We start from the raw sequence: 17,514 nt of genomic DNA, 5'->3' as shown, positions 1-17,514 counted from the left end.
ACCCTTACCCTTGATTAAGGATTTCATTACCACCAAGCCATTCTATTTCAGAGCCACTGGGGCTAAATTCCTCTAACTGTTCTGCAGCTCATCTGTGTTGCTCCTCTGTTTTCCAGTGATGCCTGTGCAGTGGCTTGTCTTTCACCATTGATGATTTAAGCCAGTAGCTGCCCCTCCAGGCCCTGTGTCACTGTTTCTCTGGCCTTTAGGCAACTATTTTTTCCTTCCTGTGGTAGCCAATTTCTCAATATCTTTCATCATTTAATTCTTTTCCTTTTAGCCTCTGTTACTCACTTTTTACTACCTGAAGATTCTTCCATTTTGTGCCATGCTACTTCCAAGTGCAGCCTCCTGAACAGCTGGGTTAATATTTGATGGTGTGGGTGGGCAGAGGCAGTGGGGTTCTGCCTCTCTGCTTGGCGAGCCCTCCTCTTGCTACACTGCTGCCAGTGTAACTGTCGTGGTAAGTCAGTATTTAAGCTTAAGATTGGTTAAATGCTTCTTGGATGGGACAGCTGTGGGCTTGGCTACTCTCCATGTTTACTGTCCATGCTTTTTGTCTGGGTTATTCTCTTAAATGCTTCTGGTGGCTGCAAGTTCCTAAGCAGTGAAGAGCACTAAGGTACAAACTCCGTCAAATCAGTGGAGGCTGTTGGGTAACTTTTTAAAAAATACGTTACCATGATAGTGGTTTTCACTGTGGTCACAGCCTTGGGGGTTATTTCATGTCCTGATGTGACCATTCTCTTTCCATCTTGTGGCTGAAAACTTACTTAACAACACAGATGACAATGTTCTTCCTTCACCATTTGCACTGTGCTTCAGGTCTCTGCCTTGGACTGAAGCTTGATTTACTGCAGTGCACAATACCGACATTCTTACAAATTAGTACTTCATTTTCTTTATCCAAGACAAGCTATGCTAGACATTGTACAGCTATGGCATCTGAGTTGTTGAAAACTACCTGCACAGCAGCAAAATGGCAAATGCTGGTGATGTCTGATTGGGCATGGCATCACCATCTCCTCTAAAAGCTCCTCCTGCCAATCATCCATGCAGCAACCAGTTTCTGTCAATATGGCTTTTACTGTAAGAAGCATGAGACTGCCAAGGTGCCATCCACGCTCTGCTGAGGCTGCCAGTGGTGGTTGTAAACGAATGTAGGATTCCTTCCCTCTCCTTTCCCCTCTCCTCTTCCCACAAGAAGGGGCCTTTAGAAGTTCAACTAGGTAATAATTGCCTTTTTTTTATTTCACTGGGGTTTGCCATTTTATCTGTACAGGTTTCCTTGCTCAAAGTGTTTTATTTCTCTTATTTTTTCATAGGTAATAGAAGAAGTAAAAATAAACTCTGGTAATCAACAGGTCAATTTTAAATTGCCTCCCCCCTCTCTTCTACACCATTCAAGAGGAATCAAGGCTTTAATCTTCCTGAAAGGACATGAAATTAATTATGTAGCTATTATGACAGCACATAAATGTTATAAATACAAATGACTGTAAACATTGCAAACAACAATCTGTGTGAAAACTCTGTCACATGTCCTCTATGCTAACCCTTTTGGTGGTATAATCACCTTCTCAAAGATGGCAATCATTTCATTGCTTGATATGTCCAGCAGTTTATGAAAAAGTTCATCGTGGATGAACATGGACCAGGTTAGCCAGGAGAGGCTGAGATTTTATTTTTTTTCAGAATTTATATTATTTATATTATTATGTGGTCTAAATTTTCTAAATAAATTATTAATATGACAAATTCATAAAAAGTATCTGTAATGTCACCAGGACAGTCAGACTTTGCTTCCTCTGGGGCTTCTCTGATCATTTTTGCTGCAGCAGGGCATGGCCTTAAGGCAGTGATGCCTCTCTGTTGTCATTGCAAAAATAATTGCAGTCACTTTGGAGCTGTAGCAACATTTCCAGCTGTACCTGATTTGTATCAGGGGAATTGATGTGTTGTACATGTGGGAGCAAAGAAGCAGTACTTTCAGGATTAGGGCACAAGGTTGGGAAGGGGCTGTTTGGATGCCCATGCTCCTGCTCCTGCAGACTGCTCCCTCCTCAGGGCAGGGCTTCAGCTTTAGCTTTCAGCAGGTTTGCTGATGGGAGCTGTGTGTTGGGTCTCCTGCCAGCAGCAAGCAAGAATTTCTGTCCTTGGGAATATCCATGAGGCAACAAAATGTTGGGGTTGGTTGTATTCTGGTGTATGGTGCATGTGGAGAGCACCCACATGGATTTACCTGTGTATGGTGGTACAAGAGAACGTGGCAGGGGAGTAGAGGAACAGCATGATAATGCCCACATCCCTGGTTGCCCCAGGTGCAAGGTCTTTTGACAATGTAAGAAAAAACAAAGTTCATAATGCAGTGCTATTTTTGTCATGCTTTATTGATTTTTAATTCATTTTACGTCTATTTTTAAAGCCACAATCCTGCAAGTTCCCAAGCCATGTGTTGCCATTCTTGCAAGCAGTCATGTTGACTTGAGATGGGCTTCCCCTGTGAGTGAGGGATGTGGAGAGCAGCTGAATGCTCTCCTTCTCTTTTGCAAAACACAGCTGCTGGTAGATCAAACACCAGCTTGCAGCTACCCCACTTCACTGAGAAGTTGCCTAAGAGCTTCCTACCAGGAGCCACTTGCAGTGCCCAAACAATCCCCACCTCTTATTATCTTTTCTCTTGTTTCATTTTGCTGTGTTTCACCTTAGTGGGACCAAATAATAAGTCCTATATTAAGATAACAGGCAGAGCTGTTTTCTGCACTATGGAGAGATGTTTGTTTCTTCACAAAGGGCTGTTCATAAAACTCTCATGAATATCTTTACAAAAGGAAACATTTGACCCATATATAGAGTATTTTAAATATTTGCAAAGGTTCTAATTCCACTGAAGCTACTGCTAATCAGGAGATAGAGCTTATGCAGAACTTAGTCTTGCAAGCAAAAACTATTATTTTGCAGGCACTTAACATAGTTGCTATATAAGAATAAGATCTAACAAATCATTGAAGTGAATGTATGACATTTAAGCATCTGGTTAGATTTAGTGGAGGTATTTTACCTTCATGTCAGAAAAACCCTGCCATGTTAAAGTTTAATCTCTCAGGTTTAGAGCCCATGAGCTTTGCATAAAAATAAGGTTTTATTTATATGAAAATATGCTCTGTCATAGACAGACTTCTTTTATTATTCTTTCCCTCATTTGCCCTCAAACGTGTGTGTCTGAGGCTGACACATTGTCTCAGCAAATTAAGTCAAGCTGGAAGCAAGGGTAGAGTGTTACGGCAGAGCAGCAAAAAAGATTTACATTTTCAAGCAAGAGCAGTAATTAGGCCATTGCATATTTTATATCTTCATGTTTATTTTCAAAGCAGTATAACAAAATAAGCATTGATATAATGAGACATAAGTGCCCCAATGAGCAGTTGGGGTTCATCAAGTAAAAACTACAAATTACTCTTCAGTTTTGCTGCCACCCACAGAGTTTACATCTCTCAAATACCAGCAGACAGGTGCTTTGGCCAGAGCTAATTGGGTTTGTAGTTAGTGACATACTGGGTTTCTGTATTACAAATTATGAAGGGAATGGGCCTATTTTTTAGTGATACAGTACTTGGCATTGTGTTGTCCTCTTCAGCATGTGAGGTATTTGGTGCTTTGGGAAGTAAATGAAGTTTTGAACTGTTTATGCTAGTGCAGATGGTTATAACTGCTTGACTTCAAGCAGACAAACTTTGAATGCAGGGGTGCAGGTCCATTGCTGCTGTGGTATGAGGATGGTCTAGAGGGTCCCAAGCTCTAAGTTCTTGTGACCCAAATTGTCTTCTCTTTGGCTACACATTAAGTGTCTGTATGCTTGTGTGCATTGGGTGAAGCTGCTGCTCTCTCATGCTGTGCTGAGCAGGTGGTTTGGGCAGTAACCATTATTCTTAACTATATTTCTTTCATCTTTCATTATTTCTTAGCTACTTTATTGCACTCTTTGTCTACACACAGTGCTGCTTTTCCAGCAGAAGTAATGTGGCCACAAAATCAGCTGATGGAACTGCAATTTTATGCTAATTTAACGTTAAATGCCAGCAGTATTTCTCTCTATTTTGATATCTTCCTTTACACTTAGAGTATCTGTGTAAATTGAGCTAGATTTAAGAGAATAGAAGTCCCTGGAATTAACTCTCTCTTTTTCTGTCCCCTTCTTTGCTTCACCCTCCCATCCCAAAGATGCAATCCTTCCTTAATACCTGCTAAAATACTTCACAGCCATATAGATACTCTCATATTAGCCTCATTAGCCACCAGCGTGCTTGTAACAAACGTGGATAGAGCCTTCCTAAATCTTCATTTGCGAAGCCTAGCCATGATATAGATACTGTAAGTATGGTAAGAGGACACAACGCAGAACATAATTCTCTGGCTTTCCTCCCCACAGATCTGATAGCACTCAAGCCTTGCTGCAGCTCTAATGAGTAGAAAACAGGTTGGGTATTCCCACCTGCCCCCTTTTGAATTGCATCAATTCTGATTATGAGCCAGAAAGAAGAAATGGAGGCAAGCTCCCCACCACTCTGTGTCACCTGCGGCCAAGCACATTTACCAGAAGAAAACCACTTGTACAGCTACACCGAAGAAGTAGATGATGATCTGATATGCCACATCTGCCTGCAACCTTTGCTTCAGCCGTTAGATACACTCTGCGGTCACACCTTCTGCACAGCCTGCCTTACAAACTTCCTTGTGGAAAAAGACTTCTGCCCCATGGACCGCAAGCTTGTGATTCTCCAGACATGCAGGAAGTCCAGCATACTAGTGAATAACCTCCTGGACAAGCTAATGGTTAGCTGCCCTTTCACAGAACACTGCTCAGAGGTCATGCAACGGGGTCACCTCGAACAGCATTTCCAAACCCAGTAAGTTGTTGTTGATAGACCTTTTTTTCACTCTTTATCTTGAGTAGAGGAAAAAAACATCATCAGTTAATGCTGATCAAAATAAACAGTTAATGTAATGAAAGATTTGTTGATTTCATCCCCAATTAATACCTACAGTATCATTAATTTAGAGCTGAATTTAGTCCATTATATGACAATATCTCACTCTTTTCTTTAGAAATAAATGCATTCAAGGTACTTCATGCTATAGTTTGCAGTTGTGGGTGGATACCTTGTGGTTAGATGCATAATTGAAGTGTGTATGTAGTCCAAAGAGATCTATGAGTTTTGGGACGCTGAGTTATTATAAATATTTTAATAGCACATTAAGGGTTTTATAATTGCCCTTTCTTCAAACCTTTTTTGAATCACAAATGACCTATATGAGAAGTAGAGCAGAAAATATTCTGGTTTGGTATTGGTCTTTGGAGCTGAGTGCTCCTTTCTTCCAGGTGAGCACTTACCCAGGGCACTGCACCGTGAAGCTCACAGAGTGACATAATCTGGAAAAGCACCCTGGCTGAACTGCCCCTCCAGGCTTACCTCTCCTGGTGACCAAGATACTGTCCCTCCTGCTTGTGGGAAACATTCCCCCCCCAGGGAGCAGTTTGGTTCCTCTGCAAGGAGAGTACTGATGACAAATGATTCTCTGTTTTGCAGAGTAAAAGTATATGCTGCTGCTTTTGTGTTTCATCTTCTGCCTTTTTTAAGGAAAAGAGTAAATATTCAGGGCTGTGATTTCTGATGGCAGACAAATGATTTGGCATAATCTGGGTAACAGCACCTCAGATTGAAGGAGAGATGGGGTCTAAGAGATGCTCTTTTCTGTGGTCTGTATCTGTTGTCCAGTGAAATCACTTCCCCTGTGGTTTGCAGGTGTAAATCATGTTGCTAGGTGTGTGCTTTGGCATGTGCATTGTGGAGGAAGCCTTGAACAACCAGAGCAGGGCTCCAGACTGCGGCTGGGAGCACATTCCTGCACAGACATGGTGATGTTGAGGGTCAGAGCATCCGTGGTGAGCAGGCTGGTGAGCCAGAGAGCAGAGATATGTTCACATGGCTGCACACTTCACAGTCTTGAAGCCCGTAACGGGAAATGGCTCTGCAGCCTGCCATTCAAACATGTCCCCATTTGAACTGGAGACCTCATTTCCTGAAGCACCTGAATTCTCACTAGGAATTTACTCACTGAAGATATTCACTGAAGTTACAGTGTTTTAAACAACCAAAAATGTGACCATTTTGCATTACTGAAACTGGAAAAAAACCATTAGCAACAGGTTTATTGACCCCTTGCAAAGATCACTAGAGCACTTTTCACACACTAGAAGCTTGGTGTTTGTGGATTTGGGTCCTCTTGGTGCACTAGTTTCTGGACCTGGCTTTCCTTGTGAGCGTGCTGCTGGCTCATGGCATGGCAGCAGGCCCCAGACCAGGCCAGTGGTGCTCTGTGAGGTTAACTGTCTGCTACTAAGAGTAAAAAATAGCAAAGTTAATCATAATTTTCTGCCTTTGGTCAGTACTCCTCTGACAGGCCTCAAATGCTAATTTCAATAGTAATGCAGGTAGAGGGACTGTCAGTCTTCTGTGAGCTGCTGTCACTGAAATCATGTTTCTCCAACCACAAAATCTTGAGGCCCTAATGCAAATGCCCTTTCCCTTTGCTATACATATAGCTGACTTTAATGTGTTTTAGATCTTCCTTTGTGTTAATTTTTTTTGACACGATAATTCTGTGGCCATAAAAGTAGCAGGACACCCACCCCCACCTCAATAAATAAACAAATTAGAATATTGGTTTTTAGATGGAAGCCATACAACTAGCACAACTGATTTCTAGTGTTGATTCTCCTACACGGACATGTGCAAGTCACTGCAATGTCTTCGTTTCTCTTCCTTAAGGTAGTAGTAAAGGCACCCTTCACTACATATCTTACAGAATTGCATGCTATAAACCATGATTTGCTCCTGCTAGTTTTATTCTGGTACTTATTATTGAATGTCAATGGCCTGGATCTTTCCCTCAGGGTCTTCAAGATCCTATGCCTCTGGCTTCTTGGCCTGAGCCCAGTCAGGGCTAGAAAGAATTGTCTCAGTAACATGTTCCCACAGTCTCTTGGGGTTCCTCCTTCCCTATGTCAGGTTCCTTGCACGAAGTCCCAACTTTGCAAATCCAGGGAGCAGGAGATTGGAGAGATTCACCAAGGGTCTTCCTAGCCTCTAAGATAGCATTGCTACATAGGCTGGATGTTTGCTTCTTTGCTACTCATGACATGGATTTTCCTTCCTCAGAGTGGTTGGGAGGGCTGAGCTACCTGAAGGCCAAAGAGCAGAGACAGGAGAACAGGAAACCACAGGGAACTTCTGCTGTTGGGGGTTTCAGCTTTCCGGGTGGTGGGTAGTGCAGCCTCACTGGCATTCCCACGTCATGGAGGAAATAGGAAGGAGCATTCTGAGTGACCCCTAAAGGTGGACTTCTGCAACCTTGTTCTTGCAGACACTGTGCAGTACCATTATTTTTTTTTAAGCACAGCATTAATTAATTATCGCCCAAGATATCTTATGCCTCTGCCTAATTTAATTCTTGGAAATGCAGAATCCTCTCTTGCCATACCACCTCCAACTCATGGCAGGGCAGGAGAGAAGGACACTGTGCTCCATCATGCCCAGGGACAGATTGAGCAGACTGAGCTGACGCTGTTCTCTTTAACTCTGATGAATCAACAGAGGGGAGACAAAGTGTGGGACTTTGCTAATTAAACTAATACAATAATAATCATAAACAACTGGTGCCTGTGGTGAGAACAGCTCAGACTCCATCTGAAATCTTGACAGAATGTGATCTGTGTACTCAGTGAATAAATTAAAGTAGACTCTGCTAGAGTTACTAGCAGAGTAAATGCAGTCCTTGCATTTCTTGCATGATTCAGGTTCAGAACAATCCTGGTTTTCAGAAACAAAATGAAAGTTTGCCCTGATCAGAGATGAGGTCACTGATGGGACAAGGTGAGCTTGTTGTTTTATGCTTTGTAATTGACAAGGAACTTTATAATTTTTTTTAAACACTGGTTACCATGGAGCAGTCCACTGAAAGCATCCTTCTTTAAAATGTTTGCTCTTGCAACCTTCAAAAAAACCCTGAGAAGGGACATGTCCTTGGATTATTACATGATTTATGTTTGTACAAAAACATCTGACTGGATTAGGGGAATTCAGACTGAGATGCAAACAGCCAGCAGTTGACTGTGATCTTTCGCAGTGTTTTACTTTAAAAAGGTGTGGTCTTCTGATATCGCCTGCTACAAAACTCCATGGGGGGCATTTTTTTCCCCCCTTGTCAGACAGCTACGCCCTTCCATGATGCAGTTTATCTCGTAACCCATCTGCTTGTGGGCAGTGATGTAAACATACCAGCTGCCTCTGAAGAACCACTCTGAATCCTGCAGGAGGCAGGTCTCTTCTCTGAGCATCGCTCTCCTCTGCAGCATAAGTCACTGTCTCGCCAACCACGCTGTGCTGTCCCTAAACCCTCACATCTACCCATCCGAGAGTCAGATCGAGTAATCCTCTTACAGGTCAATGATTTTTGCAGTGTAGCTTCGCTTAAGGGATTTAATCTTGATTCATAATGTGCTACCATTGCGTTGAAATGGAAAGGCTTGCTTAGAAGGGGCTTGGCTGGCACAAAAGCTTCTCGTTGTGTGTCCCACCAGCACAGAGAGACGGTGGGAAGGAGGAAATCTAGCAGCAGTGCCAGCACTGCACTGAAAATGAAGGCTCTCCTGTTACTGGTCCTGCCTTGGCTAAGTCCTGCAAACTACATAGACAATGTGGGCAACCTGCACTTCTTGTACTCCGAGCTGTGAGTACGCACAGTCGCGTTGGCGTCGTGCTCTCTGTCTGTCTGTCTCACCCGAGTGGCGGGAAGGGGCTCACCATGAGCATTTTGGGGCGTCTGTCTGTCTGCCTGTGTGTCTGTGCCTGTGCATACGTGCAAAGAAAATCCTGCAACATCTTGCTAACAGCTTTAAACCGTGCTGCTTCCCATCCGGAGGGCTAATAATAGCAGTACGTCCCCATTGCTTTCTGCTTTGGAAGCAGCTGAGACATACTGAGTGAAGCTGCTTTTTTGCGTATCAACTTGCTTTTCTGTGCCGACGATTTTGGTGGTTGTTGGGTTTGCCTTTTTTTTTCCCATTTCCAAATCTGTGTTTCTTCTTTATTTCCTGTAAATAGCTTTGCAGGGAGCTGGGCAGAGAGGAGGGCATCAGGATAGACACCCCCAGTAGAGCACTCTCTGTGTGTACATGCATAATGTTCTGTGTGTAAAGCTGCATGCCTGTAGCAAAACGCTGAGAAGCCTTTCACCAGAAATAATTCACTTGAGACAGGAAAGAAATTTTCCAGATTTCTGTTTTTGCCCACAGCAGAATGTTATTTTCTCTGTAATGCAAATTTAAATGTAGCAATCCATTCATATATCTTCATGGTTTAACAAAACCCACCCCAAACAACCCCATAGCTCATCTTTCCTACCCATAAAACAAATATTCTATGGTATCATTGTAAATGTTACAACTTTAATTTGTGCTTGAATGTTATTGTACTTAGTTAATAGGGCTTTTATGACTAGAAATAGATATTTGTTCCAATATGATTTCATTTATTATGTTTTGTTTGTATTTTAACAAATTGTTAACTTTCAAGATCTTCATTGAGATAATGAATGAAATGGCTAGTTTTTCTCAAAAATTAATAATTACTGTATTATGTCTACGTAATAGAGAATGTTTTAGTAACAGTTGTGATTAGTACCAATGAGAGTAATTTCCAAATGACTTTGTCTCTACAGAGAGACAAAAATAGCAGTGCTTTTCAGAAACACAAAGTCCCCTTTTAAAATTCTTGTGTGATGTGCATGGCAACTATTAATAATTTAGTCACACTGCGTACAACAGCTCAGGATTTCTGTATGCCATAGGTGTTTTTAAACATTTAACAAATCTGGTGTTGAGGGTTGCAGCTATGCCCTCATTTTAATTTGTTGGGATTTTGTTTAAGAATAATAATTTAAAAAACTACAAACAACAAAAACAAAAAACAGTTAAGCCAAGCAGACTACAGGAGCAATCAAGCTCAAAACAGAGCAGATGAACACTTATAATGGAAACAATGGCATCTGGGACATCTAGTTTCCAGGAAAACAAACCGATGAGATTAATCAGAGCATAGGCGGAGACACAGCTTACTTGCTTTTCTTGGGGAATTCAGGTTCACTGATTCTGCCAGGGTAAAAGGCTATGATGTACGGTAGCTATTCATCTCTTATTTATTTAGCCTTCTAACCCACAGAGATGTTAGTCGTGCTGGATGTTGGCAGTTGTTCTTAATGGAGTGGGTGTGGACTGGGGCTTGGACGTGCATCTTCAGCTGTCAGCAATGAGAGGTGCACATCCCCTCCTCAGTGCCCAGCCCGGGATGCTACCTGGCATCCTGGTGCCGGGAGACAGTGCTCAGGACCTCCCGCACCACTCTGTCTCTGGCCGGGGCAGCGGGAAGCAGGATTTGTGGAGACTGACATAATCCAAAAGGGCACCAGGCAGTTTGAGCTCATTTCAGGAATTTCTCCTCCCCTCCACATGTATTTGGTGCCTCTGGCTGCTGCTGGATGCTGCACAAGGCATTGACATACTAATCTGTGGGATGGTTTCAAGGTCCTTTTTAATAGCAGCAGTTAACAGAAAAAGAGAAATCCCATTTTCAGTCCTGTTTAATCAGTTTATATGATTAAATGTTCTGACCTACAGGTTGCTACTTCAGTTGCTTGGGCGCTTGCATGTGGGATGTTTTTAATGCAAAGATTTGTGATACCACAGCCACCAATGGCCCTGACACAGGGGGGCACAGGTTAACTGCCACAAACTTTTGTATCCCAAACTCCGCAGAAGCAGCTTCATAAATCTTTCCCCACAGCCAATTGAAGAGAACCTGCTGTATGTAGTATGGCTTGCAGCACAGCTCAAAACTAGACCATAGGAGGCAGAAAACTTTTTTTTATTATTATCACACTCTTTGGTTGCTGGCCAGTAAAAATACTACCCTCAGTCAGGACTCATTATTTGCTTGGCTGTCAGCCACCAGAGATACCAGCTGAGGAGGAAGAGAGGGATGACAGGTTTGCAAGCAACAAGGGAAGAGCTGGAGGACTGTGGGGGATGCAGTTACCATCACTGGTGCTGGTGCAAGAGGAAGAATAGAGGCATTGGGATTCATACTGCCCTCCTTCTCACACAATCCATCTCTTCCCTTCAAACAAAGGTTATGTTATTTTTGTTGTGTTGTTGAGGTTGGATTTAATTCGAAGGCATTTTTGTTCCTAAGTGCAGAGTGGGCAGCTTGGGGAATAAGGATTACACTATAGCCCAAAATCCATCTGGAGATGCCAGCTCTGGAATCCATCTAAGAAATAAAGAGGAGATTTGAGGAGATTTGAAGAGGAGAAATGAAGTTGGGGAAAGGCTGTACCAGACCTTTGCACTTTAGCTGGGTGCCACACGGGTAGGAAAGACAGGTGTGTGGATGTGCTGTAGTGGCACTTTATAGGACAGCTTATAGGTGCCACTATTTTTAATTTTCTATTAGCAGTCTAATAATTACAGACATTCTCAGCAAGCAAATACATACCTCTTGATATTGTTGCCTGCACTAAAACTATTTCCCCGGTCGTTGCCTGTTGTCCCTCCCTTGCCCCCAGCAAAGATATTGGCACAGATGATGTTCTTGTCCTTGCTCTCAGCTGAATCATGAAGAGTAGCATGTGCTAAGCCAAGGTCCTCCCTCCTGAGGAGAAGCCCATGAAAACCTCTGGCAGAAGGACAAGAGAAACCTGTGAGGTCTCCCTTGTGAAACCTCTGAGAAGGGGGTGGGATGTAGCCACGCCAGCCCAATGGCTCTCAGCATTGTAAGGGTCTACATGGGCGTTGAGAAGACCCCACCCCAGGGTCCATGCCTTCTTCTTTATATCCCTGTAAAGTGGCTTTGACAAGCATCTGCTCTCTTTAAGATATCTTCAGAAAGACAATACTTGCCCAAGCATTCTTTTGAGTCAGGTTATGTTATTCCCTCCAGTTAAAAAAAAGATATATGGATGAAGAGGCAGTCTGTGGTCACCGTAGGAGGCTCTCCTGACTGTGAGGACCTGGTGGCACTGCTCACACCGTCACTGTCCCTCTCACTTCATAGCATGAGCTGTGTAGCAGAGTATTTCTCAATAGCCGGGTTTTCTCCACCTTGAGCTCAAAGAGCCACTTAGAAATAAAATTGAGGGGAAGGGAGTTGCAAGCCTAGGCAGTGACTAACCTCACCTTGTCCCCTCAGGGACCTCAATCACATGGAAAGCATAGGTTGGTTTTCAGCCTGATCCCAACTGGGCACGTGGCCATGCTGACTGAGTGAGTGCCTGGGAGGGCTCTGGGCATCGCGTGTGCTCAGCACAGGTCGAGCACTGGGGAGGCCGTGGCAGCCGCTCCTGCTGGCACTGCTTTTCTCCAAGGATTAAACAGCTCCTGGCCTTAGTCCTCTCTTGTAGATCTATCCCACTAATCTGAATCAAGCCATTATTTTTTAAAATCTGTTATTTGTCTGGGGGAGATGCATAACCTACAGCCTTGTGCAAAAAAAAGTACTTTTTTTTTCTTACTCTTCTTGAGTTTTACATGAAATAGTCAAAGGAATCTCACCAAATTAACTGGCTTAAGTTTCCCCATGTAACTTTTATATGATAACTACCCTCTTAAATTTCAAAACAGCACTTTGGGCTGGAAGAACCAGTGAAATTTAGTTTCTCTGTTCATTCAATTTGAAGAGATACAAGTTGCAGCTGTCTTCTAGTGTTATTGAGCACGTCTTTTTTATGGTAAAAGCAATAAGGTGCACCCTCCAACCCCCTTCCTGCACTGAGCTGAACTGTGCAGCAAACTTATTTAATTTCTGTTCAACTCAGTGAGGAAACTTGTGTCTGACTTCAAGTCTGTCCTTGTGAAATTAGCCACATGGAGGCTGGAGAGCACAGGACATGCATTATTTGTGACAAAATTGATAAGCCTGGAGCACCTTTTGGGCTCATTTGTTAGTCCACTGCAAAAGCCATGTGTTGGCTTCCTTACTCTGTGTAAAGCTGCATATATGGAAATTTGTACTGGAATTAAGCTGTGAGGTTAATTAAAGCTGAAAGTGCTGGAGAGCAAGGCTTGAATGGAAATAATCTTGAATGAAAATATAAATGAAATGTTTAGGATAGCTGCATTGAATAGCCAGGACAAAACACACAGATAAAATTCAAAGGGTCTTTTCCAGGATATTAGAATTGGATGTCTCTTAGGGAAAGCAGAACTGAGATGAATTAAAGCAGAAAGGTATGAGCATGTCAAGGACTACCTGTTAGCTTCACCCCTATGCTTCACAGAGGCCAGGAGGGAACCATGAAGCTGGTTTGCCTTGAAAATTCTGAGCTCTCTCCCAAAATCTCCACCAAAGAGCTACTAGTGTCCCCTTCCCAGCCTGTTCCCTCATTGCAGTTTGTCTGACCCCACTCCACTAGCCCTCTCGCTTGGTCTTCCAATCCTGTCTTTTGCTTCATACCTCTTCTGGCCCTCAATTTTGTTTATTCCCCTCGTCTCTCATGCCTTGATCCTGCCTCTGTCATTCTCCTTTGTATTTCCAGCCTTTGAACTTGCACAGGAAAGCTTGAGATTTTAGCATGAATAAGGCCTGAAAGCCCCCAAGTAGAAGCCCATATATGTGAACTGCAAATATGCTGTATTATTGTTAAAAGTACAGGAGGGATTGTAGTCTAAACTCACAGTATTGAAGTGCCCAAATTGAATTTTCTAAATACACTGAGTGTTGTATTCAGGAGTGCTTGATACAGGCTGTGCTGTTAGCATGGGAGGTGCAGCAGAAAGTAGTCATTTAATTGACTGAACTATCTGAGTCCAGTCACCCTTGCCAAAGACTAATTGCCCTCTGTCAAATATGCAGGGTCTTCCCCTAAGCAGCATGGTGGGGTCTGGATGTCTCCCCCACTGTCTGCCACCCTCTCCCAGAGACAGTACCTTTTCCCACCCACACATCCCTCCTGGTTCCACAGCACAGGTTAGAGAGTGCTGTGTTTTTGTGGTATGAGTGCTACTGGTTAGCATCTTTTTCCCCACCACTGTGATTCTAGGTGCAGAAATAAATTTGTTTGGAACAGCTCCAGAAACCAAAAACCCTTTGAGAGCATTAAGAATTTGTTGATTCTGCCTGGGAATTTTGTGTGTCAGGAAAGTTGGCGTTTCAGTCATAGACTGAGAAAGATCTACTTCATTTCCTTCTATTCATGCAAGAAAGCCACCTTTACTCCATTCACAGCTACCTACACATACCTGAGATCAGAATTAGACCTTTTATTCTTCTGGAGTGTTTTCTCAAGGCTTCTCACACCTTTGAAAAAGGCTGACATTGGCCAGCTTCAGTCTCAAAAAATACATTTTGTTGCCAAAATTAAAACCTGAGCCAACCAAAAAAAAGTGAAACTCTGCCAACCTGGAAATGCAATGCAACAATTATGGTTGGCAGAAAGGTTTCTTTTCATTAATGACTTATGTCTCAGTCATGTTTGATTTTTATGTAGGCTGATCAAAAGAAGTGTGCTTACAAGCTTTGCCTGTGTAACAGGAACAGAGGGGTCAAATCTTATTCCACTTGGAGGTGGCTTCACAACAGGAAATCCACTTTGGAATGGGGACCAGAGAGGGCAAAGCACCAAAGGTCTGGTGGGGTAGGAGGAAGGAGTGAGGTGAGGGGAGTTGCAGGTGGTCAGTGGTTACTCACAAGCAGCAGACTCTCATTTCTTGTCTGACAATAAGCCACACAGGCCGTATGCTGCAAGTTTGGCCGACCTCCGCAGCTCTCTGACAATTAACCTAGTTTAACACTGGCACTGGCAGCATGACAAGGATATTTTCCCTTGAGCTATTTCTCTGACAAATCTGCCAGAACTGGGCTGTCCTGCAACGTGAGGATAAGCACTGCTCTTGCAGAGCTCTTATGCCTGTCATAGCTTAAATCCTGCTCTGAATACTGTTTGGAGATCAGCTGCAACACAGCTTGTTTCACTGTAGGGAAGCAGACTAGCAAATCTGAGGGTCTTCTTGGATTTTTTAAACACTCTTGACCTTTTGGGGGAATCTGCCTTCAAGGTCCCAGGTCCACAGAATAGCCAGCTGTGTTTCATGACCTTCTCCATGATAAGAGCTATTGTTCAGGAACTAGAACTGATTTTCTGCATCTTGGCATGTGACTGCATGTCCATACTGCCTCCCTGAGCCATGCAGTGACATGTGCACAAGGATGCCAACAGCACAGGATACAAAAGCAAAGGTTTTTAAGTAACATTAGCTGCAATGCTGGACTAATAACAGCCTGTGTGACAGCACATGTATGACTGCTTGGGGCTTCTGTTTCAAAAGGAGGGTCCAGGCTGTCCCTCTGTGTTGAACTGGTACCTCAGTGGAGGTATCTGTTGGTCAATGACACGTCTTATGTCATGACTAAACCCCCACTGCCACCAAAGGACTCCTGGCTTGGAGCTGAACTCTGTTTCGGGATTAAGAATGTGAACTTCTTTCAAAACATCTTAGAAAGCTGAATACACCCCTAAGCCTCAGCAAAGTCGCAGCTGGTGAAGACTGCATTTTATGAGTGAATCCTTGGGCTCTCCCTGGAATGTGCTTTATCCATTAATTTAATTTATTAATTGACAACTGATTCTGAAAATAGAGTGAGACGAGCTCAGGAGCAGCCCAGTGAAATGGCTGGAGATTTCAACAGATGCTGTGCAACTTTTTCACAAAAAAACCCAACCAACCAACCAAAACTGTAAAGCATCCATACATATTGTACAATATATCCTCCCTCTATGAAGGAAAATAGGCTGACTGTAGAAGCGGGCAAGTCAAGTCACATTTCTAGGAAGTTTCTTTCTCATTTCAGTTGGATTTCTGTTGGCAGCATCCTCAAACTTTATTGATAAGGTTTTGTTCTTCTCAGCAGTGCTGGCAGACAACCAGATTTGTAATGATCACGCATTGCATTGACTGTATCTGCTCTGGTATTCATTCTCTCTTCTTTTTATCAAGACACTGAGCTGAGTATAGAAAATACCTGGGTGAGGAGTAAGAAATCACAATTGAATCCTCTGTCTTAATGGAGTTGTCTTGCTCCATGACACTGCTGTGACACATGGCACAAAGTAGGCTAGATAAGATGTTTGCAGTTGCTGGAGCCATGCTTAATTTTTATTTGTTCTTCTGCTAATTCACCGTATGTTGCTAATTCACTGTATATTATTTACCTGAATAATGTAAAATAAGTTAATAAAATGTCTTTAGAGCTATAAATTTCATCTAAAAATTCAAACATTAGTGTATTACTTTGGAAATTGCTTTTCCCTCCTCCACTCTTTTGAAATCATGTTGGCAGGAGGCAAGGGTTTTAGATCAGCAAGTCGTTTCATGTGCACGTGTTGGGAAGCTTTCACCTCTCTTTGTATTACGCATTGCAGTCCCATCATTTACTAGACAGTGTGTAATATATTCTTAATATAAAATTTCAATAATTTAGTAATCTCTTACTTAGAGGACAAGGGGAATCTGGCATGCTCCAAGGATTGTATTTTCCTCTCTCCTCTGCAGAACTTAGTGAACAGAGATTAGTAAACTGATGGCCTGGTTCTGTTTTGTCTGTTAGAACAGACAGTACTAATTTTAAAAGCATAATTCAGGTATTTTTTTTTCTCCTCCCGTATGTGATAAGCATTACTGCTAGACATCATTTTTAACATTAAGTTAGCACTAGTGATGTCCCACTGTTTTTAAATTTCTTCCCATGTAAAAGGAGTAGTGGAATGGTTTCACAGAAACATCCAGAGAGGCCTCTTCACTTGTGTATTTTATAACTCAATAGTGTGAAAGGTCAGAAAACATCCCTTGTGGAGCAGGCTTTAATGGAAAGGAGATGGGCATGATTAACCAAATCCATCCTGTGATCCATGGGAGACCACTGGAAGCAGAGACTGTGCTGTGCTGCTGCTATTATATGAGGATGTGTAGGTTGATATGGATGAGCAAGGCTGTTTCGCTTGATATGTATGAGTACCTCCTGCCAAGAGGCTAAATTACAGTCAGAAATAAGTGCTCTGTATGAAAAGCACATGTTGCAACCCAGCCCTTTGCCAAGCAGGTTTTGCAGTGGGAGTGGGAATCCCAGGAGTTGGTTGTGACTTGCCCATGTCAGCTCCCAAAGGAACCTCACCAATGGTTCTGGTTTAAACAATTGGCACATCTCTCCTTCAAGCATTACTACCTGGTTTGTATTTACTGAAAAACAAATAACAAATAAATAACAAGTGCAGTATGTATGTACTGGCATTTCTTTTTTTGTTCTTGGTACTGCTGTGCTTACAGTTGTCTTCAGGATCTGTTGTGGGGATGAAGAGAGTTGAAACTTTGAGTTGAAAGTTGCTGCTACTTTGCTCCAATGCAGC

At 42.8% G+C, this 17,514-nt stretch overlaps 1 protein-coding gene across 3 annotated transcripts in view; it reads left to right on the top strand.

Annotated features, from left to right (window-relative positions):
• The first annotated feature begins 407 nt into the window (after window positions 1-407).
• Window positions 408-17,514, top strand: part of LNX1 (ligand of numb-protein X 1) — a 73,164-nt gene continuing 56,057 nt past the window's right edge. The window contains exons 1-2 of one of the 3 annotated variants that reach the window (XM_027676385.1): window positions 408-463; window positions 4,430-4,907. In XM_027676385.1, the coding sequence (XP_027532186.1) occupies window positions 4,525-4,907 (383 nt within the window). In that variant the 5' untranslated portion in view covers window positions 408-463; window positions 4,430-4,524. Of the gene's footprint in view, window positions 464-4,429; window positions 4,908-8,316; window positions 8,795-17,514 lie in introns of those variants that run through there. The other 2 variants (XM_027676386.1, XM_027676387.1) reach the window with 2 other exon arrangements.

The sequence above is a fragment of the Neopelma chrysocephalum genome, unplaced genomic scaffold (genome assembly GCF_003984885.1).
Source record: "Neopelma chrysocephalum unplaced genomic scaffold, ASM398488v2 Primary Assembly neopelma1_42, whole genome shotgun sequence".
In the NCBI taxonomy this organism is placed as follows: Eukaryota; Metazoa; Chordata; class Aves; order Passeriformes; family Pipridae; genus Neopelma; species Neopelma chrysocephalum.
Note: the sequence above shows the minus strand (reverse complement) of the source record. Positions and strands in the feature narration are given on the sequence as shown.